The following is a 23,166-nucleotide window of genomic DNA, read 5'->3' on the forward strand; positions in this document are numbered from 1 at the left end:
GTGATGTGGTACACAGTTTTTTGTTTTCTCTATCAATAAATAACACCCCCTGCCATTATTTCAAGTTGAAATTATGCCCCTTTCCCTCTCTCTTTTCCTTCTGGGACCCTGCCACCACCCACCATAGTGCATATTTTGGTCCAATTTATCCTGTTGTCTAAGTCCCTTAAGCTATCTTCACTCTTTTTTCATTCTTTTTCCTTCTAGCTCCTCTGATTGGATGAATTCTACTTCCCTGCCCTCAAGTTTGCTGATCCATCCTTCCACTTAATGTAGTCTGCTATTGCCCCATCTGTTGAATTTTTCAGTTTAGTTATTGTATTGTTTATCTCTATTTCTGTTTGGTACTTTTTAATATTTTCAGTCTCTTTTTTGAAATTCTTGGTCCATGCATTGCTCTCCTGACTTCAGTGACCATCTTTATGTCAGTTCTTTTGAGCTATTGGGTAAATCACTTATCTCCATTTAGATCTGTTTCTAGCCTGGCCAGTGTGGCTCAGTGGTTGAGCTTTGACACATGAACCAGGAGATTGTAGTTCGATTCCCGGTCAGGGCACATGCCCGGGTTGCGGGCTCCATCCCCAGTGGGGGCATGCAGGAGGGAGCCGATCAATGACTCTCCTCATTGATGTTTCTCTCTCTCTCTCTCTCTCTCCCCCTTCCTCTCTGAAATCAATAAAAACATTAAAAAAAAAGATTTTCCTCTATTAAATCTGTTTCTGGAAATTTATCTTGTGTTTGTTTTTTAAATATTCCCTTATTTCTTTATTTTCCTTGACTCTTTGTGTTGGTTTCTGTGCTTTAGATAAAACAGCCATCTCTCCCAGTCTTGAGAGACTGGTCTCATGTAGGAGATGAACCTTGTCAATCAGCTCAGCCCAAACAGCTGGTTGCCTCTCAAACCTTTACGGTTGTCCAAGCCACCATCTTTGTTCTTAGAGGCTCCCAGTAGTTGCGTACTAAGATCCATGTGACCCATAGGAGAGGATCCTGTTACCAGATGGAACCAGGTCCAATTACTCAACAGCTGTCAACCAAAAGATGATTTTATGAGAAGAAACTTTATTGCAAGCCAGCAAGCAAGGACACACCAGGAATCAGTTCCAAAGGAATTTGTCCTGAACCAAGGGTTGGATTCGTCTTTATTCAGGGATATCATGCATAAACATCAAGGTGAATTTTGTTATGGCATGCATAGGTAGGGACATTGCTGCACATGTGCAGTTAGAAAACATGGCTATACATACATCACATGTTCAGAAATGGTAGAAAATCTCTACTGCTGGCAGATGTATTATGAGAAAAGTTCATGAGTAGGTCATTAGAGGGTCCTCCAAGAAGCTTTGGCCAGCCTCAGAGGGATTCAGCCAGATCAACCCCCTGGTCCTGCAAAATATTTTGAGTTTGTTCCTGAAAAACAGCTCTGGCAATCATAAATGTCAAGGCATAGATATGGAAGGAAGTTTAAGTCTCAGCCTTAACAAATTATAGGATATGGTTATACCTTATGAAGTCCAGAGTGATATAAGTGGATTTACAGATTAATCTAAGCAAAATTATGAATTCTAAATAAAAGTTAATCTATACTAGGCTACCTGCTGGGCTGTATGTATAGGTTAGATTATAATCCATCAGCTTCCACATATAGGCTGATTAGGAGCCAGGCCCTCAGGTAGCTCTGAGAGTATGCAGTTAAATCCCTTGCAGATAGGAACAGAGAGAGGTGGGTTTGGGGGAGAGGGGAGGGAGTCGTTTTGTTTTTCCCCTGCTCTTGGGAACACTTGTAAAGAACTGCTTCTTTGTTCTTTACAGTCTTGTGGGACTTGTGAACAGGAGCCCTGTTCTATATCAGAGCTAGGTGATCCTGGGGCCAACCCTCAGGCAGTAGCCACAAAAGCTGACGCACCAGAAAAATGTACATGCTCCGCTGGCAACTTGGTTTTATCACTGGAGCAAGCTGGAGGGAGAAGGTGGTGCAAGTGCCCACCCGCTGCCCCAGGCTCCCAGGAGGATTGGGGTCAGTACTTGTAAGTGTGCTAATGAGAAGTTGGCCCTTCAGGAAGCAGTTTGTACTCAGCCAAAGCTTCAGGAAAATACTGGGAGATGGACAATTTGCTCCCTCTGTGCTGAGCCCTGGGGTGATAGCAACAGCAAGTACTTACACACTCCTTCAGAACTGCATCTTTGGTTTCTATAGTCCTGTGGGTTGATGCAAGCCCTACTGGCTTACAGAGCTAGCTGTTTTTGAGGCCCACCCTTCAGGTGAGAGCCTTAAAAGTTGGGTGCTAGACATAGGGACCCTAGGTTTTCCTCAAGGACAGGCTGGGAATTGGGGGTTCCCTTCTGGTTGTATGAAGTCTTGCTTATACAAGACACTGGGTGGGGGTTTATGGTGAGAGAGTGTCGCAGACTTGCCTATCTGTCACCACATCTTGGTGTGGTTGTCCCTTGGTGTGATTACTTTTATATTAAGACTAAGGCATGACCCTAGCCAGTTTGGCTCAATGGTTAAAGCACTGGCCTGCGGGCTGAAGGGTCTTGGGTTTGATTCCAGTCAAGGGCACATACCTTGATTGCAGGCTCAATCTCATGTTGGGGCGCCTGCGGGAGGCAACCAATGTGTCTCTTTCACATGGGTGTTTCTCTCAATCTTAATCTCTCTCCCCCACCCCACCCCCGAAAGCAATGGAAAAAATATCCTCAGGAGAGGATTAAAAAAATAAAAAAAACTAAGGCATTACTCACCTTTTCACTCTGATCTTCTCCTGAGTGTACAGTGGAGTTTTCCAGAGGCTACATAATGTGCAGTGATGTTATTACTTGACAGTAAATGGAACATATGTTTAAACAAAAGTTCTGGGGTTGCCAATCATATTTAAAAATGTAAATAGTTCCTAAGACCAAAAAGTATGAGAACCACTGTTCTAAACCGAAAACTTTGAAAATGAGCACTAAAGACCTCCAGGTCTTTGATCACCAAATACAAACAATCCAACAAGCCAACAGAACCAAAATGGAGGCCTTAGAAAAAAGATTTACTATGTCCTGGACTCTCAAGCCTAGAACTCTCCAGATCAAAGCCAAAATGAGCAGCAAGGACCACAGCCACTCACTGTTCAGGAGATACAGTCTGATCCATCCTCTAAGCAGGGATCAGTAAACTATGGTCCACAGGTTAAATAGGGCCTTCTGCCTGTTTTTATAAATAAAGTTTTATTGGAACACAACCATGCCCATTCATTTATGTGTTATCTAAGGTTGCTTTCTCACTACAACAGCAGTTTAGTAGATGTGACAGAGACCCTATAGCCTGCAAAGTGGAAAATACTTACTATCCAGCCCTTTGCAGCCAGGATGGGCTCCTCTGGACCACATGGACCTTGCTGAATCCACAGCAAGGTTACCTAAAGTAACCACAAAGGATGGTCTGAAACTTTTTTTTTTTAACTAAAAGCAGTTTATGGTGGGTAGTCATGTTCTAAGGCAGTATTTTTCCCTAACAAAAGTTAATCTTCACCTTAACTAAACCTGTCCATTTGTCTTTTTGCATCTAGGATAACATACCTGATTAACATGCCCTTGCAAAACAAAGTAATTTTCCTTTTTCCAGAACCCTCAAAGCACAGGCACTGCTCTGCAGAGACCACAAGTCCCCCCATTATCATTGTCATTATATTAATTGTTGACTGTCAACTATCCTGCTCCACCTAAGTAAAAGAAGTGTGTGTCTATCATTTTACTTTTTATCCAATCCCAGAGGTTCCTCTCCCCCCCCCCAATTTGCTTTCTCCCGCCTCCCTAATCTATCACCAATGGATTTTTGGTAGCCCACTTACATCTCCTCTTTTGACTGTAATCTATAAAGCAAGGCGCAAAACTGCTATTCTCTGGAGCATTATCGCAATCCACTGAGATTCTGCTTCCTGGCATTTTCGACAGTTTGGCTCAAATAAACTCACAAAATTCTTCACAGGTTTGAATGTTTCTTACATTAACATGACAAGCATTTCCTATTTAATAAGGAATAGATATGATCAACAATATATTCTGATAATTAAAGTTACAGTTTAAAGTGCAACATTTTATTGTGTAAAATTCTATGTAGGAAAAGTACAATAACTGGACTTCAAATCCATAGCTACTGAAACTTTTATTTAATGGTTCAAAACACAGCGCCAAAATTACATGGACATTTTAAATTTTCACTAAAAGGGAAAAATACTATAGAATGCATAGTTGCATAAAGTCATTTCAAAATTATCTTAGACTTCAAAATGAAAAACCCTAGATGCTGTACCTAAGTTATCCATGTCCCAAAATAATGCCATTTATGTTAACAATTCTTAAACCAAAATGGTTATAACCACGAGCACATCCATCAAAAGACTGTGAAACTACTGTATTTTAATCAAGTCAGTGGCCAAACAGTTTAAAGGGGCCATAATTAAAGCTGTTGGGTTTTACATAGTAGTAAGGCTCCTATCAGAGGGGCTACAGCACAACAGACTTTCAGGAATTTTAGGAGAGGTGCATAAGTGGCTTAATTACCAGGGCTGTAATGGACTGAGAGCTGCTCACTTCCCAGAAACTATGGCTCACAGAAAACCAACAAGAAGCATAATGAGATACAGACCCCAACAGATTATTTGCTTACAAATGTGTAAAATGCAAAGTGTAAGTTATTCCTACATGTTTAAGTGCTTCAGAATTCATACTGTTTTGGTCATACTTTTCTGCTTCCCAAAGATTACTTTCTCTGTTTTGGCTAAATGATACACAGTCGTTTATACTAGAAATGGTAAAATCAAAGAAAGCTCTGTTTAAGATTGTTTCTATGCCACCAGTTTCTAGTTTCTCAGTAAGGAGTAAATTCACCTTGCAGGTTATATTCCCGACTAATTTACACATTTCTAACCCATGGCATCTGGAAGGAGAGCTCACCCTGGTCACACCTGTGGCATGCACGCAGACTCATTCTGCCTCTCTGCTCTTCTTGGAACCAGCCCCTGCTGAATCTTCTGCCTCAACCCTCCTCCCATCGCGGACCTCCTCAGAGAATCTTCCACCACCTTCACGTGCTCTCAGGCGAGCTCCTGGCTGGTACAGCGGCAAGGCCGGCCGGTCCTGCCAGGACAAAAGGGTGGGTTACTCTTCCCAGGGTGGGCAATGCAGGAGGGGACAACATCTCTATTTCTAGGGACTGAGGATCTCAATTATCCAAAGACTATTAGTTTGGCAGCTAAAAACCAGCCTTTTTCACAGCACTATCTCAGAAACTAAGCATTTCAAGGCCAAAAAAAAAAGCATGAAAATAGAGACAGTTAATATCATTGCTCAAACCCAGAACACTCTTTGGAAACACTACAGCATGGCGTTCTCCTCCCAGTCTGAGAGATGACAAGTCATATACTCACATCTCAGTGCCTCACATTCGCCAAGCTGTGAACTGGGGTCTGAAACAAAGTGAGGCACGGCGCCTCAGATGGCTTTTAGGGTGCTAAACTAAATCGCTATTGGCATTCATAATAAGCAATTTCCGTGTGGATTATTTCTGAACTGTCCCCGTCATAGAAAATACTAACCCATCATCTTACTAAACTCTTAGAGGTGGTACTATAAAAATAAAGACTGAATAAAGCACACGAAATGCAATTAAAGAGCTTCTGGGCATGAGGACAGTGAAGCCAGGGAAGGACAGTGTGATTCTGAAGGCTGAGACCTGTAATCCCAGTGGGAACAACTGCTCCTTTCAGGGAAGCCCGTGCTCAAGGAGAGGGACGAAGCAACCCCATCCCAGCTCAGAGGGGCTTACAGCCCAGAGAGGAAGCCCCCTGCCTCAGTGCTCCTTCCTGGCCTGTGTCCATAACAGAGCAGCAGCCACCTGGAGTACAAGGACAGTGCGACTCAGGTGGGCATGTCCCACTGCTGTTTCACTTTACCCACTCCTGGGCTGAGTGTGGAGGCCCCACAGTCACCACTTGAGTTTATCAGAATGCTCTTAATACAAGCCTGGCCAATGAGAAGAGTGGGAAAGGGCTCAGTAGGCTCCATGGATCTGAAACCCTGTGTAGGCCAAGATGCAGGCTTCACAGCCCACCATCTCCCGAGCCAACAAGCATGGCTCTGCTCTTCACCAGGGTAACATCGGTGTGTACAGTTAGAAGCTGATCCTAAAAGGACATCATAACCTGCCAGGCTGGTAAGAAAGGAGTTATTACCCACAAAGCACTTTATCACTGCTACGACACTGCAGACTTAATTGACAGAAGGAGTCATCGCTAGTTCCCACACCTAAAACTGTGCAAATACCCAAATCACTCACTCCTGCTACATGAAAAGGCAGTTGAAAACAAGTTCATAGGAACAACCGCACCAACAAGACCCATGGCTATACCTGGTGTACCCGAGGTTAAGGCAACTATAGAAACTCTTTGTTATACAGACTTGACCAGTCAGGGTGAAGCTAGAAGGTTTCTTGAAGATTTCCCTCGCTTTTACTGGAAACATTTAGAAAACTGAGATCACTGATTCAGCACGGAACTTGGATGGATCTGATGGAAATCCATGCTGAGTGAAAAAGCCAATCTCAAAAGGTTACATACTCTATGTTTCCATTTCTACAGTGTTCCTGAAATGACAAAGTCATAGAGACAGAGAACAGAGAGTGGCTGCCAAGGTCAGGAACGGGTGGGAGGTGTGTGACCTGCAGCCCCAGCAGCCTCAGTCATATTTGCTCACCTGGAGAGCAAGCTCTGGGGGACTGACAGCTCATGGGGCCGGGCCCTGGAAGGGAGATGACCCCATTTATAGTGCTCCTCTGTGACAGTGTGATCTGAATACAAATTAACCTCAAATTCATGAAAGAAAATCTGTTTGTTGGGCTAAGTGTGCAATCTCAATCCTGTGTTGATTGTGCAGGTCTAATTTTTGGGTGTTTATGAGCCATGTGATTGTTCATCAATCATCAGATATTGTTAATAATGGAAAAGAAAGCTCCATGAAATATCGTTAATATTTTCCTCACTGTCTTAGTGGTGAATCTGATAGTAAACCATTATTTATTCTCAAACAAACAGCAGGAAAGTGCTAATTTTATACTAAATAGAAGCTTATGTTTTTCCTGATTAAAGATGATGGATGGTTCTATTTTTCAATTTGTCATTCAGCACTTGGTACCCACTAAGTGAGTGGACAAGAATAACTGCTCTGGCAAATAGAAACTCTCAGGGCTGTGCGCCCCCTAAGATAACAGAGGAACCAGCACAGGCGGACCTCTCACTGTCAGGGTGTGAGATCCTGTACTGCAGACACCTATGTAGATTTTCCTTTTTTGGTGAAATAAAAGAATTTCTGTTTGGAAAAGCAGTCATAAGCCCGCAGAAGGACAGTTTATACTTTTAGCACATACAGATGAGTGAGAGATTATCCCAAATGAAGAAAATAACCTTGTTTCGCACTCTCTCCTTCCTGGGTGCCGGGCCATCCTCGCTCTTCTGTTCTCTCCCTGGTCTCTCTGCTGCTTCCACAGGGAAGCCACGGTCCTGGCTCCCTGTCTTCCCTCTGTCTGCGGTGAATCCTTTCCCTGATTTTGTCTCTTCTTCATTTCTTCTTGAAAACTTGTCAAACTCATAGTGAGCTCTAAGCTTTCTGCTGTCATCCAAGTGGTATCTTTGTGTCTCAAGTTCTTTTTCTCGAAATTTTCTCTCCATATCCTTTTGCTCTTTATCACTGTCATTTTGTGACCTGTGATTTAATATACATCATCACTAATCTTGTGTAAATTGCTTACGCAAATCTTATGATTACCTGTCTTCCCTTCAGGACTATAACAGGGAATATTTGTCTGCCCATCACTTTATGCCAAGTTTGTACGTGATGGGCACACCACAAGCATTCAATAACAAACTATTAAAAAGATGGATAAATTGTACTAACAATACTTACTGTTATACTTGAGTGACACATATGTATTAAGTGCTATACTAAGGTACTAAATATACATATTTTAAAATTTCTCAGTAACCCTCCAAAATAAATATATTTGTCCCTCATTGCAGATAAAGTAAATGAGACTACAAATGGTCAAATGACTTTCCCAGTAGCCCAAATGCATATCCATCATGAAGCAGAGCTGACACTGACAGCATAGTTTTTGCTCCAACTATAGTTAAAATTAACTGAAATTTAATACAATTTGTGTATTTGTCAAACTATTAAATAGAAAGTAAATAAATAAGTGGCTGGTTAGCTCATTTGGTTGTTAGAAGTCTTTCCCTCCATGAACCACAGGCAAAAGTCCCCACATAACATCTGTGGATCCCAAACATACAGAAGCAGCAGAACTAGTAGGGACAAAAAGATCTATAAGCAAAGCGCAAACTGGTGCCAGAAGCATGACAAAAGGCACTTCTGTGTCATAAGCAGCAATAATACAAATGTCTGTTAACATAAACCACAGTGCTAACAGATCAGGTTTGATATCATGTATAAATTAATTTTGTATACAAACCAATGAACCAGAGGCCCCCAAAAAAAGAGGGAGAGAAAACTTTCCATAACTCTGTGTGCACGGCAGGCAATGATGCTGTTCAGGTTACTGTTATCCTGGGCAAACATCAGCCTAATCCCATAACCTTGCCCTCTGCACTCGAATCCACTTCCATACTCTCCTGTGAGCGGAGCAGCCCTAGGCTCTAGAAAGCTCTCAAGTGTCCAAATGCAGTGCATGGGCAGGAGCCCTGGGTCAGGGGGACACGAAGCCCAGCTGCATGTGGCCCCACTGACTGTGGGGACATGAACAAACCCAGGGCCAGGGGCAGAATGAAGGACCTACCTCCTGACAAGCATTTGGCTGGTCTTTCTGTGGACCTTGAACAGAGACTGCTATGCCTATCTTGTTCCCAGAGAAGCCCTGCCCAAATCCCTTTCGTGAGCTCCTATAATGAGCAGGCAAAGACCTAGGTGCCAAAGGACCCTCAGGGGGAGAGAGGTGGGGCTGGCACACTATCAGGATCTACAACTATGGGTCAAATTCCATGGGACCAGAGGTCTGACAACTCCAACAAAGGAATTACGGCACTTAGAATTGTATCTCTTTAGCACAAAAGACTTTTAGCACCTAAAAGACCAAGTTCTCAAATTTATAATTCCATAGACAAATGGAAGGAGGTCTGGAAGATCAAGTGGGCAAGATATGTCAAAAGACACAGGAAAATTACAAACTCATAAAAATCACAAGGAAAAAAAAGACTCAGAAGAAGATCCTGAAAACCCAAAGTGCAATAACAGAAACTCAAAGGAAACAAGGAGGACATTTTCCTGATTTGAAGACATATTTGAAGCTGCAGACTAAATGGGTTTACCATGTTCCTAGCATGACCAAAGAGAAGCAAAAATGTGAACAAGCATTCAAGAATTCCAAGAATATTATGAAATATAAGCACTCGAACTGACAAAGGAGATATGACTATGACATGACAATCCTGTGATGCTTAACATGGTCAAAAAAACAGAATGTGGGGCTCACTTTTCCCTGCGCTCCTCCAGCAGGCTCTCCCAGGGCTTGGCCTTCACAACGGCACAGCCAGGACTGGCTTCCCATTGTCCATCTCTACTTTCAATTTCCTCTCCTGGTTCTTTTGGCTTCTCAGTGGCTGTTTCCTCTCCTTTTTCTGGCTTCTTAAGAAGCTGAGAAATTATGATGTTAGTAAAATATCACTTTAAGAGTATATTATAAAAGAGGTCATTTAATAAATAATTAAAACTATATACCAATATTGAGCCCAAATGTTTGAATAACAAAAAATTTAAGATAAAGGTCCAATGAACAGGTTTTGGGTTAAACACCTAGGGCAACATTCAGTGAATGAAACATTTTGTAATTATGAAAAATGATTTAGGATAGTTAATGTGATGAATCAATGCTTCTATTAATGAATAAAGGAATGTTACAAAAGAATGATCTGATTTCTACTTCTGTGCTGATACACACACATAGAAAAATTTCTAGAAGGCTTGCAACGCTGTTAATAGTGATTATGAGGTGACAGAACTCAAATGAATTTCTTTCCTTTCACCTACAGGTTCTAGTTTTTTTAATTTTTTTTTAATCCTCACTAAGGATATTTTTTCCTTTGCTTTTCAGAGAGTGGAAGGGAGCGAGAGTCATCTATGTGAGAGAAACACATCGATTGGTTGCCTCCCGCATGTGCCCCAACTGAGGATTGAACCTGCAGCCTGGGTACGTACCCTTGGCGAGAATTGAACCGTGGGCTAACGCTCTAACCACTGAGCCAAATCAGCTAGGGCAGTTCTAGTTTTTTTCCAAATAAACAAGTACTGCCCTGACCAGTGTGCCTTAGTTGGCTGAACCTCGTCCCATGTACCGAGAGGTCGCAGGTTCGACTCCCAGTCAGGGCACATGGCTTAATCCTCAGTAGGGGGCACGCAGCAGGCAGCCGATAGATGGTTCTCTCATCGATGTTTCTCTCTCTCCTTCTCCCTCTCTAAAATCAATAAAAAATCTTTTGTAATAAGAAAAAAAACATTTTTTAAAAGGTTGCTTTATATTAATGACTTTTAGAACAGTTTTAGAGTCTTCAAAATTTATTATTCCCTTTCTTCAGACTTTGCAGGTTGCTATGATGTGTTTAGTTTGGTATGCCTTTTATTTGGGCCTCCTGCCCAGTTAGTTCCCCATATAACTTACTCTTTGAAATTTAAGTATCACAGGTAGAGACAGTTTGTAAAACATAAACGGAAGATATACTTGTGAGAGCTTTGTTCTATTTTTAGGTGATTAATACAAATTCTTTTGGAATTTCTTCACACACTTTGTTTTTCAGAGTTGTTGGTTTTTTTTAAAATTTAAGTTCTCCAAATCATTCATAAGTTAGAGATCCCCAAATTGAGCAAAGATGCTTGTTAGAGGCTTATTGGGTCAGATGTATACTGTTGGGTCAGAACACCAGACACTCCTCAGGACAGAAGCTGTGGACTACTCACATCATTGGATCTAACCTGCCACTGAGATTTTGTTCTACCAGACTTAGACAAAACTCACTCTTTATTATGCTGTGTTTAAGTTTTGATTTCTTTTTTCTATATGAAGGATCAGATATTTACTTTACTGACTTAAATTTGTTTTCATTTCTTTGGCTTATTTTGGATTTTAATTCCATTCTCCAAACTGAAGAAGTAAAATGTTATACTCCAAATACTTGAAGTCTTACTTAAAATTATACATAGTTGAAACTGTAGGCTACAAGTGTCAGTGATTCTTCCTGAAAAACTCTCAAAGCTATTGAAAAAAGTGCTTCTGAGAATGTAAAGCATTAGGCACTGAGTGAGCCACTTCTCTTTGTTCAGAAAGTCAAAATGAAAAGGTTAGATAGTGTTTGCACACCTGTGACCATTAAATTTGCATTAAATGTATACCCACTTTGTCCCTGTCATAACAGAACTGAATTTCTACAACAAAAACCTTTCCTGTAATATTAAGGTTTCATATTATTTGTTATTTGAGATGAGGTGGGGTCACATGGCTTGCTTTGGCCAGTGGAATGTGGGAAGAGCGATGTGTCACTTCCACATGGAAGGTTTAAGAACTAGTGTGTAATTGGCCATATTACACATTCCCTTCCCTTGTCATAAAGATTGTAGAAGCAAATGCCAAGATGTACCTTCCATCAGCCTTGGTCACTGGATGGCTACGATGAGGAATGCACAATGGACAAGTGACACAACAAGAAGAGAACTTGAGTTTTATGAAACCAATGAGATTTTGAAACTATTTGTTACTGCAGCATATTCTAAGCAGTCTGACTGATACAAATGCTGATGTGTTTTTGTAGGAATATTGTTAAGAAATTGTTCCCTCCATTGCTAGTATACTCCTTTTGGGAGAAACTGTTTTAGAAGCATAGGTCTAGAAAAAGCTTTGCTTCTCTTAAGGAACTGGCACTTTTTCTCTTTATGGAAAAATGACAACTATGTTTCTGACCAACTTTTCAGTTTATCAGAAACTAATCTATGGCACAATGAAGGAGACTGGTTTCTTCACCATACTTTCCCTTTCTACTCTGTATCTTCCCCCAAGCACTGACCTTCGATTTTTTTTCTTTGTATCACACAATTTTACTGAATCCTTATAGGGCCCCTTATACCCTTCATGGAATGAGTTAAGAAGAACATTAGGTTGAAACCTAAGTTTAACAAGGTCATCTAAGCAGAATGCTAAGAAGGTAAGGGCTGACTCTATTTTACACAGAGAAAAGTTCCCTCTATGTATTAACCACCCTCCTAAATGAATGCATCAGGCAAAGAGAAACTGGGCAGGAGATGTAGAAACCACTTCTACAAGAAACCCAGTTCTACGAGTCAGCCTTCATCTGGCAAGACTAGTAGACACTGAGCCAGTGGTTTTCAAATGTGTGTTTTTTAGGCAGGAAATCTTTTCATTAAATCAAAATGTAAGCAGGAGTCCAACCTATGGTACTTAAATGTGGGACTCCTCAGGGTGAAGTGCTCCTTTTGCATCCAGAAGGCTGACCCTCCTCCACCCTTCTACCCACTCAGTCCTCCCAAACACAGCATGTCCAAGGAACCCCAAGGGCTCAGGGAACACAGTTTGAGAACTACTACTGTAGAATAGAGAAAAGGAACTATAGTAAAAAAAAGACTAGAAAATTTAAAATGTTCGTTTACTTCCAGAGAACTAAAATACTTAAAAGGCATGATTAGGATAGCAGAACTATTTTTGAAGAAAAGAAATGAAAGGTCTCCAAATTACCTTAATCCTTACTTCTTTCTCAGCAGCTTTCTTTTGTTTGTCTGTTTCTTTTCTCTTACATTTTTCCTCTTCCCTTTTCTTTCTTTTTTCTTCTTCCCGTATGCGTTTCTTTTCCAGCTCCCTTCTCCTTCGCTCTTCTCTCTTCTCTTCTCGAATTCTCTAAAGAGGTGGAAAAATATGTATATAAATTGTCTGCATGGATGTGGTACAAATATGAAGGATATCCACCAGGTAAAAGGCCAGACATACCTGCTTTTCTAATTTTCTATTTTTAATGTATTCCAAAAGAGGTGTGGTTCTTCTAGCTAAAACAAAAAAATTGTAATGAAGTATTTAACTCAAAAATAAGATTTCTTCCCTTTGTTTTAAATACTTGTTTTCAATGTTTAAAATAATTAAGGGAAGAACATTATCATTTTTACATTTACATGAGCATATATTGTACTTGGGGGGGTTCTTATTCCATCACTATAAAGTCAAGTAATTTGGAGTAGTGACAGTTTACACATAGTAGACATTTAATTCCTGATTCTTAAGGGAGTCATATATTACAAAGATGGTATAAAAGCAAGATGAATATAATGCATTTAACTTCCCAAAAGTTATATAGTCATATTTTTGAAGATATTATAAATTATTACATATTTATATTTTCACTTTGATTCCACACATATTCTGGAAATTTCTTCCTTTTCGGCTCTACACACAATGATTTTAAGCAATGTGAATTCTTATAATTTCTTATAATATATGCTCCGTAAGTCAGAATAACCAGAAGTAAAAGTTTAGAAAATAGCTCCATATGGCACTGTTGATCTAAAAATTACCAACTACTCAGAATTAAAGGCCTCCACAAACTCTAACTGGATCCTCAACTTTCATGCCCCTGACTTGTCTGACCTGACCTGGATGTTGGGTGCCCAACCAAACATGTGGCAGGCCTCTAGGTGCTGCCTCCCCGAGGGACTCACTCGGAGAGGTATGTGTTCCCGGTAACAGTGGTTGAGGACTGAGGTAAGCAGGCGGAAGATGGTTTGGGTCTACAGTATAGGCCTTTGAGACCTCGGATTAAATGAAGGAAGGAAGACTCCCTGGATGCACCTGAAGACTGACATGACATTTCCAGAATTCTGAGGATCGGGAATGAATCAGAAATTATAGGACAGCCCCTGGCAGGGAAACTGAGGACTCCTGAACACCTTGATGTCACATATCGAATCTGCCAGGGGAGCTGTACCCCAGATTCCCGGCCATGGTGAAGAGCTGACGCAGTGCAGATACACACGTTTCATCACAAGTATGGGGGCCAAGGAGAGCCTGCTCCCTCCCTGGTGGCTCCTCTGTTAACCACAAACCCTGGCTTAGGATTAATTAGCACAGCCAATGCCCTTCATAACAGGAAAGTCACCCCAAATTAAGGAGGACGCTTCTCTGTACCATGGAAGTTCTGCCAAGGAAAGGGCCGAGACCTGCCTTGGTGGGTGAAGGAGCTGAACTGAGAATGCACCTGCCTTCCCTCCTCTCCAACAAAGCACCTGCCTTGTTACCCCCAAGGATCAACATGAAGGGAAACTGAGACCCTGTATAAGAAAGTGCTTTACAAACCACAAAAGTGTATCATTATTAAATAGAGGACACGTGATCATGCAACATACTAATTTATCCAACAGTATAACTGTTGCCACCTACAGAAAGCTAATGCACAATAGGCACTGTCACCACAACCTATGAGGAAACAGGGAATCTGAGGCTAAGGATGAGGCCACATGGTTGATAGGTCTTAGGTCTGTCTGCTCTAAAGACCCTGATACGCCAATGCATTAACATGCAACTTCAGAGTGAATTAACATTTCCATTTAACCCTGATTGTTTAACCTTGATCATAAGAATTCATTGAAGGCCATTTAACATTTTATTCTTACACATACGGTTTTATGCTCTTTTTTACTCATTGAAATGTCATGTACTGCCTGATTGGCTTGTAGTATTGTTACAGATCGTCGAGCATTAGCACAGATTTTAACTGTCATGATTGCAGACTACAGACCTGCTTATTGAAATGAAATTTAAACATTAAAAATGGAACTGTTGCTTAATAAAATAAAATAAAAAGAATTCCCTGAAGGCCAGAATCTAAGAAGAGAAAGAGGCTACTGCCATGATTTGCCTCACTAAGGTGCAAATCCACATGGGCAGAAACGGGAATCACAGAAACAAAGCGCTGTACCTCATCCTGTGGATCCTGAGCTAGTGAATCTTTGTCATATTTATTCATTCAGTAAATAATTATGACAAATCTACCGGGCACCAGGCACTGAGAATGGGTGAGAGAAGGACTTATCTCTCCTCTGCAGGAGAGCTACTGGAAACTTCTGGAGGGTGTGTAGACCTCTGACCACCAGAGGGATGCTCCAAAACTGCCTGAAGTGAAAGATCCCGCCGCTTTCCTGCAGTTATCTTGTATGAGGATATTTAAACAAAGTGGGAAAGAAATGGGAGGGGGGAGGAAAGCAAGTTCTATAAGCAACATGTAATTTGCTTCTCCTTTTAGCTCTTCTCAGTAACATGTTCTACAGCAAAATCTGGATTTGCCTCTAATACTGTTTCTCTTCCAGTCTTCCTCATGTCAGTAATGGTGCCATAATCCACCGCTCTGCTCATGTCAAACTCCTGGAGGCTCTTACCTCCCACATACAATCTGTCAGTCACTCCTGTCAGTTCTACTTCCAGAATATATGCTGACTCTGCAGCCTCATTCACGCAGCCTTCCCTGGACTACAGCCACAGCCTCCTAATCGAGGCCCAGCTTCTCCTCTGGGCGTCCATAACCCATCATGTATGCAGTAACCAGTGTGATGGGGAGAATAAATCAGACCATGTCACTCCCTCAGTGGTTTCCAGGTGTCCCACAAATAAAATCCAAAGCTCTTACCCACCAGCCTGACATGATGTGCCCACCTGACTCTCCAGCCACTCTGCTACTTGCCCACCATGTGCTGACCACACAGGCACCCATCCTGCTCCTACAGCCCAAAGTGCTTCTGGCCCTTGCAGCTGGAGTTCCCTGTTGTTCCATCCCTTAGCTCAGCTGGCCGCAGCTCAAATATGGGCTCAGAGGGACCCTCTCTCTATCCCATTATCCTGTTTCATTACGTCTGTGGCACGTATTACATATGGAAATGCTCCAGCCTGAAGGTTGATGATTTCTGCCTGTGTTTACCACAGGCATCCCCACTATAAGGGCAGCTACACGAGGGCAGAGGCCTTGTGCATCCTATCACACTCTGTCCCATGCCCAGGCTGAGTCGGTACCCAGTGAACATGCACTGAACAAAAATGAGCAAATGCATCCTAAGTACGTCTTAATAAATATTTACTTTAGTGATTAAAAACCCTTTGAGCCACATGTTAGATCAGCCGTTATAAAATATAAAGCTTCATTATTAGACTAATGAAGAATATTTCCATAATGTTAACCTTTCTTATTAATTTACCCAACAAACATTTATTGAATACCTAAACTTGTCCAAACAGTGCACAACGTGCTGGTCTACAGACAAAAACACAGTTCCACTGGGCTGGGGACTGGGGAGACAGATGAGAAGAGAGCTTCTGTGGAGGGAGATGGGCAGATGAGGATAAATTATGAAGTGTAAGCCCAGCCGGGCGTGGCTCAGCGGTTGAGCATCGACCTAGGATCCAGGTGATCAGGGTTCGATTCCCGGTCAGGGCACATGCCCGGGTTGCGGGCTGCAGCCGATCAATGACTCTCTTATCATTGATGTTTCTATATTACTCCATCTCCTTTCCTCTCTCTGAAATCAATAAAGATATATTTAAAAAAAAAAAAAAATTATGAAGTGTAATGTCCTGTTCTGTAATTGCTAGTGAGCGAGCAGCGGGCAGACCTGGGGAGGGGAGGATGGAGCATGGGCCTCAGGGAGGGCCCTGGGGAAGGGGCCTGGCACTGAGTGGAGACCAACAGGGGATGTTTGGGAGCTATAAGCAGAGTGCCTGATGATAGAAAAAGGTGTTTCATGTCTACTCGAGTTTTTGGGAACTGCTTCTAGGAGATAACCACTTATTTCTAAGATATAACACTTGCAGGTGTAGGGCTGAAGGCCTGATTCAAACCAGATTCTGTGCTCTGGTTGCATTTATCTACTTGGTTGCTTGGCTTGCTCAGAAGGTTTGATATGTTTTTGAACAGCAGCAAGATGATCTCACACTTAAGCCAAGCATCTCATTTCTGTGATTGGTGTTTGAAAAGATACTTACTTCAACCCTGAGATACAATGCTCTCTCCCTAATTCAGCCAGGCACAGGGCACTCAAATATCTTTTCTACTGTTCACTCATCACAACTTCGAAATAAGATGAATGCAACTGAAAACTCAATGCTCTCTCACCCACAGACACTCAGAATATCTTCCCAAGCTGCCATCTCGCTATTCTTTTGTCAAAACTAGGAAATAGCCCACATTTCTGCCAAGCCTGTTACGAGTGTCAATTTTTTATGAAAATCATGAAAAACAAGAAATATATACTCTGTAAATGCATATCTCAATAAAGAGAAGAAATGAACAAAACAGACCAATAAGTTCTCTTGTCTTTGCCTCTATGTCTCCCAGCAGAGTTTCAGGATTGGTACTAGTTTTCTCTTCCTCCACACAGTAAGTTTCTAAAAACTTCTTATATTCTGGATCTGTAAATTTGAAAAGAAAAAAAGAAAATAAATACACTCCTCCCCATATAAAGGAGAGAAACTGTATTTAATCAGTATATTTAATGTGGTAGTCTCATAATCCAGCCTTTGAAAAAGGACTCACCATCATCAATGCTTCCGGTTTTGGCATCTTTTTTCTTTATCTTCTTTTTGGCTATCTTCTGGAATGGAGCAAACTCTACCACTGCAGGATATTCTAGTCCTTTAACCAGAAACAAATTCCAAATATCAGTCTGAAATTCTACTATATTCATTTTGGAAAAGAATGACCTAACTTCCTTTAGGGTTGAGTGTAACAACGAAACCGTTACTGTTTAAACTATAATTTAATTATACTTGCAAGCAAGTGCAACCTTAGCATGTCAACCTCCACATTTAAACAAAGGAGAACAATTATTTATCAAATAAAACAATTCCTCATGTTGCAGTGGAGGTTGCATGACTGAATACACTCAAAATTCATCAAACTGTACACTGTGAAATGATGAATTTTTCCATAGGTCACTTATACCTCAATATGCCTATCTCGCCTCACCCAAGTGTGGAATATCTTTAAATCATTCTCTTAGTCACATTTAAAATTTTTGTTTTATTTTAAAAGGCTAACTCAATTATTAATCTGTTATATGTATGAGTTCAAGAAAATTATTTTGCTTTGAATAGCCGCTTTGCTAAAAGAGAGGGCTTCAAAATGTATACATAATATTCAGGTAAGATTTGCTTCAAATAAAAAAGTTCAGAATTGAAAGTGACTAGAAATTCATTTTGTTGCTATGTGTGTGAGAGGGGATATACACATAGAAATGATCACTAAAAGAATCTGCTATTAAGCAAATGGAACACTCTACCTCGGCACTGAACCCACTGTCACTTTTGGACTTGCCAGGAATGACCAGGTGACTGTTATTGTAATTCTCTCATGTATCTGGAAGATACATGCTACAACACTAGTGAACCATGGAACACTATGCTAAATGTAATAACCCAGCAGAAAAAGGGAAATACTGTATGATTTTACTTCTATGAGGTATCTAGAGTATTTAAATTCATAGAAACAGAAATTAGAAGGGTGGTTGCCAGGGCCTGGCAAGAGGGAGAAATGGGGAAAGTTGTTGTTTAATGAGTACCGTTTTAGTTTTGTAAGAGAAAAAGAGTTCTAGAGACTGGCTACACAACAATGTGAATGTACTTCACACTACTGAACTGTTTCTCAATATAATAAGATGGTAAATTTACATTACGTGTATTTTACCATAATTTTTAAAGAGGAAAAAAAAGCTACTTGAATGAATTACTGAATAAATGAGCATTCAACACAAATGTCAAATAGTTCAAGCATTAAACTTGCTTTTACTCACAGCAAAAATCTCTTGGCCCAGCCAGTCACCCTTTAACCGTCTTTTCTAGTTTGTGGTCCCTCAGTGGAGGGGAAGAAAACACTTGTCAGTAATGGGGGTAGGGTGGAGTAGGAAGAAGTTGGTTGGTGAGGGGTGTATAGAAAACAATATGCTGCTAAAATTGTACACACATGATATCAGTGAACACGACTGACAGTCTGACAGGAAAAGAGGGAAAAGAAAAAAAATGTCAAAATCAGAACCCAAAAAAGTACAGAGAAATTGGAATCATTTAGAGTAGAGGTAAATTACATTGTCTCAGCAGACAATGCTATTAAAAGTCAAAAACTGATGTTCAGTGTTACAATCCCTTCCCCCCATGACATCATCCAGAAATGGTATAATTATGAAGCATCCTCTGTTTAGGGAGATACTGATATAAATGAATAATATAGTTTAGAAATTTTTTATCAAACATGGGTAAAATAATTTAGTTTGGAGGCATAAAAGTGTAAAGTTTACTTATCCAGAAAGTTCATTTAGATGAAAAACTTCAATCTCCAATGATAATACATAAATAGGATGTCACTATTACACAATTGCTAGAATTATTTTGTTTATACACAATTTTAATTTTTAACAAGCACACAATCACAATAACATAATGTAAATTTAAGCATTACTTTAGATTAGTATCTGAGAACTTTTTAATTAAAACTCACAAATATTCCAGCAAAACTTAATTAACGTACTTAAAGATTGTAACAAAGAGTTTATAAATCCAATGACCCAACCTTTATTGTCAATGAAGATATATCCATCAAACCGATCTCTAAAAAGAAGAATGTCATCAGGATTTCTAAAATTAATGTATGCTCTTGAGTAGAGATGTGGATAAAAACTGAAATAAGAAATAACAGTGAAATTGGTTAGCGAAAAATATGACTTCTTTAATTTTGCCTTTTCCCCCTTGTCTGGATACAACAAAACTACTTCAGATAAAACTTCTATATAAAAGATTCATCTCTCAGTAAATAACAACAATCTGGATATTCTTTAGCAAAAAACAAAAAGAAACAAAACATTAACTGAGATATTTTTAATGACTTGGGAGAAACTCTAGATTCTCTACTGCATGGAGCCAGAGCTAAAACACTGGTTCTCAGGGGTTGAAAACCAAAGGCAAGGTTAAACAAAGGTCATGCCTCATCATGCATCATGGCTGCAATACAACCTTGTTATAGTTCCTTCACAGAAGAAAATGTTATATTGAAAAAAAGATTCTTTACTGATTTAGAGAACATTTTTAGGTATTATAAGAGCATTTACTGTGCACATTGTACAGCGGCTATAAAAGAACTAAGCCTTTCTCTGCCTTTCTCTGCTATCTCACAACTACTAATTTCCTTCATGGGCAGGAACTCTAAACCCCATTTCACAGATGAGAACACTGAGGCTCAGAGAAATTAAGTACTTTTAGAGGGTCCAGTTAGTTCAAAGGTGGGACTGGGATTCCAATCTGAACTTCTGGGTCCAGTGCCTATCCTCCTTTAACTGGACAGTTTTCATAAATTTTAGTCATTTGAAAATCATCTTATGTTTTTTCTAACCATAACTATATTGACCTATTAGTGATATTTTTTGTTGAATAAACTGACATTTTTTACTTTAATATACTTATTCAAAAGGATAGTTTTATGGCTACCATAAATAAGAACTCACGATATTGAACATAACAAGGATAATAATGAATAATAAAAACATAGTAAAAATCTCTAAATTACAGCTGAACTGTCACCTGTTGAAGGTCTAACCTGAGGTCAGCACTCTCTTTGTTAGTAAAAGGGAGATTTGAAATTAAAAAGTGTTTGTCAGAGTCATCTATGTAGTAAGTTGTAAAAGGGAATTGAAAAAGATATAACTTGAGAGGAGTGGGTGGAGTCTGGGCATTAGTGATGGAAGGGAGCACAGTGGGACTTTTGGGGTCTGGAATTTGTTTATCCAGTGTCAGTTACATGGGCGTGTTCACTTATGAAATTTCATCAGGTTATATGTCTATTATTTATTAAATTTACTCTGTTATATCTTAATACAATTTACCTTAAAAAGCTACTTGAAATAAGGTTTGTTGATATCCAAAAACAAAAATTAGGTAATATGTTTTTAGTTGGTCTGGTTTTATTTTTTTCTTAGACTATGGTGGTGCCAGTAGAAGCATATTTTAAATCTATTTTAGAGACATTTGATGATCTGCCTACTTAGAAAAAACTTGCAGAAATAAAGGACTGCACTGATTTCTGGGAACATGTGGGAAAGAAGATGGAAATGGGAGATTTCTTCTATTATCTACAATAATCTGCCAGAAAGTGACAGCGCCTCTCAGATTCTTAATGTAGGTAAACAGCTTCTCACCTGAGATCCCCAGTAAAGAATTCAAAGTAATCGTGTGCAGGTAGTGGGTGTAGCTGCTCTTCCAGCTGCTCCTTGGTGAGGCTGGGAGGAAGGCGCCGGATGACAACCTGGGGAAAGGATGCTGGCTGGGTTTTCTTTCACACTTACTGTGTGTGTCAAGCTTTAATTATTTCAATGCTTGGTGACCTATGTTTATGCTCAGAGGAAAATCTAAACCAGGAGTACAGCAGAAACACACATTTTAGGAAAGGTTAAGAAAAACATGCATGAGAACATGGCTGTCAAAAAGGTAATGAAGCGTGAATAACTGAAAAGGGATCCCTGAGGTCAGAAAAGGCAGTGCATAACAGTTCTTTTTCATGTAATCATTTCATTACTACCAGACAACCAATGATATGTCTGTGCCCAAGTTGAAAAATAACAGCTTCTCCTACACTCTCTGCACCTTAAACCGCACTAGAAGGTAGATGCATGCAGGGAAGGTATGTATGCCGGAATGTTTGTTACCAGTAGGAACAACCCAACGGTGAATTTGTTACTGCCTAGAGGAACCCTACCTGCTGGGTCGGTGGACACCTTTCCCCTCCAGCCCAGTGTCCACACTGCGTGTCCTCTCCCACGGCGCCACCATGCTGCCCAGGCTCACTACCTTTGCAGCTTCCCTGGACCTGACAGCACCTTCGCCCAGCCGCACCACCCCCTTTTCGTGCCCCCCTCAGGACCCGGGTCCTCGACAGTGTGGAGCTGGTGAGCCCAGCGTTTCAGCTCCAACCGGACACGTTCACCTCAGAAGCTGAATTTTCTTGCCAAACCAGAAAACGTCAGGCCCAGCCGGGGCGCGTGAGGCAACCAATCGATGTGTTTCTCTCACATCGATGTTTCTCTCTCCTCCTCCTTCCTTCCCTTCCACTCTCTCTAAAAAACAAACAAACAAAAAAAACAAAGGAAAAAATATCCTCGGGTGTGGATTAACAAAAAAACAAGTAAATAAAGAAATCGTCACTGCGCCCAAAACTCTCCGGCGGCAAGAGGGGCACCGCTGTCCGTGGTGCTGATGCGGCAGCGTCACTAGCGGCTCCGCCCCCCCGTCCACCGACCGGGCTCCTCGGCCCCGCCCCCCCGCCCCGGAATGCACAACTTAGCCCCGCCCCACCTCCCGGCCACCCTCTGGCCCCGCCCACCGAACCACCCTCTCCTGCGTCCACCACGCCCCTTCCCTCGCCCCGCCTGCACCCTGGTCAGGAACGTCTTCCTCGCGACGTACGCCCGCACCGCCTGTTCTCACTCCGCCCTCGCCCCGCCTCCGCCTTGGAAAGGACCATACTCGACTCCCGGCGTTTGCGCGCCCCATCCATCCTCGCCCCGCCCCATCTCCCGGGAAACCCTCCTCCTCCAGCGAGGGCTGCGGGAACCGCTCCGTCCCCTCTCGCCCCCGCCTCGTTCTCCCCTCGCCCTCCCCGCCTTGCTCAGGACTCTCTCGAGTTTGCCGGCACCGCGAGTTCCCGCCCCGCTCCACGCTGGGGAGGTTCCTCATCCTCTCGCGAAGTTTGCCTGCGCCGCGCCGCCTCCACCCCGCCCCGTTTCTAGTCTCACACCCACCTTGCTCAGGACGGCCCTCTTCTCCTCGCGAGGTTTGCCCGCGCCGCCCGCACAGCTGGAGGACAGGGCCGGCGGCGCCCCCGCCTCTCGCCGAGGCGACTCCCGGCGGACCTGGACTTCCACCGCGGGCGTCCTCTCCCTCCCGCTCTGGCTCCGGGCAGCAACGGCCGCGCCGGGGCCTCCGGCGCCCTCCTTTTCCGAGCGCATCCCGCACCCTCCGCGAACCCACTGCCGCCTCCGCCCGGGGCTAAACTTCGCGAGAACTGAAACGCCGCCGCCCCCCCTCCCCGCCCCCTGGGTGCA

General features: G+C 41.8%; 1 protein-coding gene across 2 annotated transcripts; it reads right to left on the minus strand.

Annotated features, from left to right (window-relative positions):
- Positions 1–4,131: 4,131 nt before the first annotated feature.
- UPF3A (UPF3A regulator of nonsense mediated mRNA decay) lies at positions 4,132–23,122 on the minus strand. 2 transcript variants are annotated; one of them, XM_081128793.1, is made up of 10 exons: positions 22,864–23,122; positions 21,265–21,371; positions 19,647–19,753; positions 17,619–17,717; positions 17,384–17,494; positions 13,040–13,095; positions 12,791–12,949; positions 9,527–9,687; positions 7,446–7,743; positions 4,132–5,124 (listed from the first exon to the last, which is right to left on the minus strand). In XM_081128793.1, the coding sequence occupies exons 1-10, from the start codon at positions 23,068–23,070 to the stop codon at positions 4,972–4,974; spliced, it is 1,458 nt and encodes a 485-aa protein (XP_080984919.1). In that variant the 5' UTR covers positions 23,071–23,122; the 3' UTR covers positions 4,132–4,971. The 2 variants fall into 2 exon arrangements, with proteins under 2 accessions (XP_080984919.1, XP_080984920.1); XM_081128794.1 differs by having other exon boundaries at positions 12,803–12,949; positions 22,864–23,119.
- Positions 23,123–23,166: the final 44 nt, after the last annotated feature.

This window comes from Miniopterus schreibersii (genome assembly GCF_964146895.1).
Source record: "Miniopterus schreibersii genome assembly, chromosome: 2".
NCBI classification, from domain to species: Eukaryota; Metazoa; Chordata; class Mammalia; order Chiroptera; family Miniopteridae; genus Miniopterus; species Miniopterus schreibersii.

What these genes read in the sequence shown, in the direction of transcription:
- UPF3A (XM_081128793.1), bottom strand. Translation starts at nt 23,070, where the DNA reads ATGCGCTCGGAAAAGGAGGGCGCCGGAGGCCCCGGCGCGGCCGTTGCT. An exon ending in AGAGGGCCGTCCTGAGCAAG is followed by an intron (nt 21,372 to 22,863) that starts GTGGGTGTGAGA and finishes TCCTTTCCCCAG; the next exon opens with GTTGTCATCCGGCGCCTTCC. An exon ending in TATCTTCATTGACAATAAAG is followed by an intron (nt 17,718 to 19,646) that starts GTTGGGTCATTG and finishes TTCTGGTTAAAG; the next exon opens with GACTAGAATATCCTGCAGTG.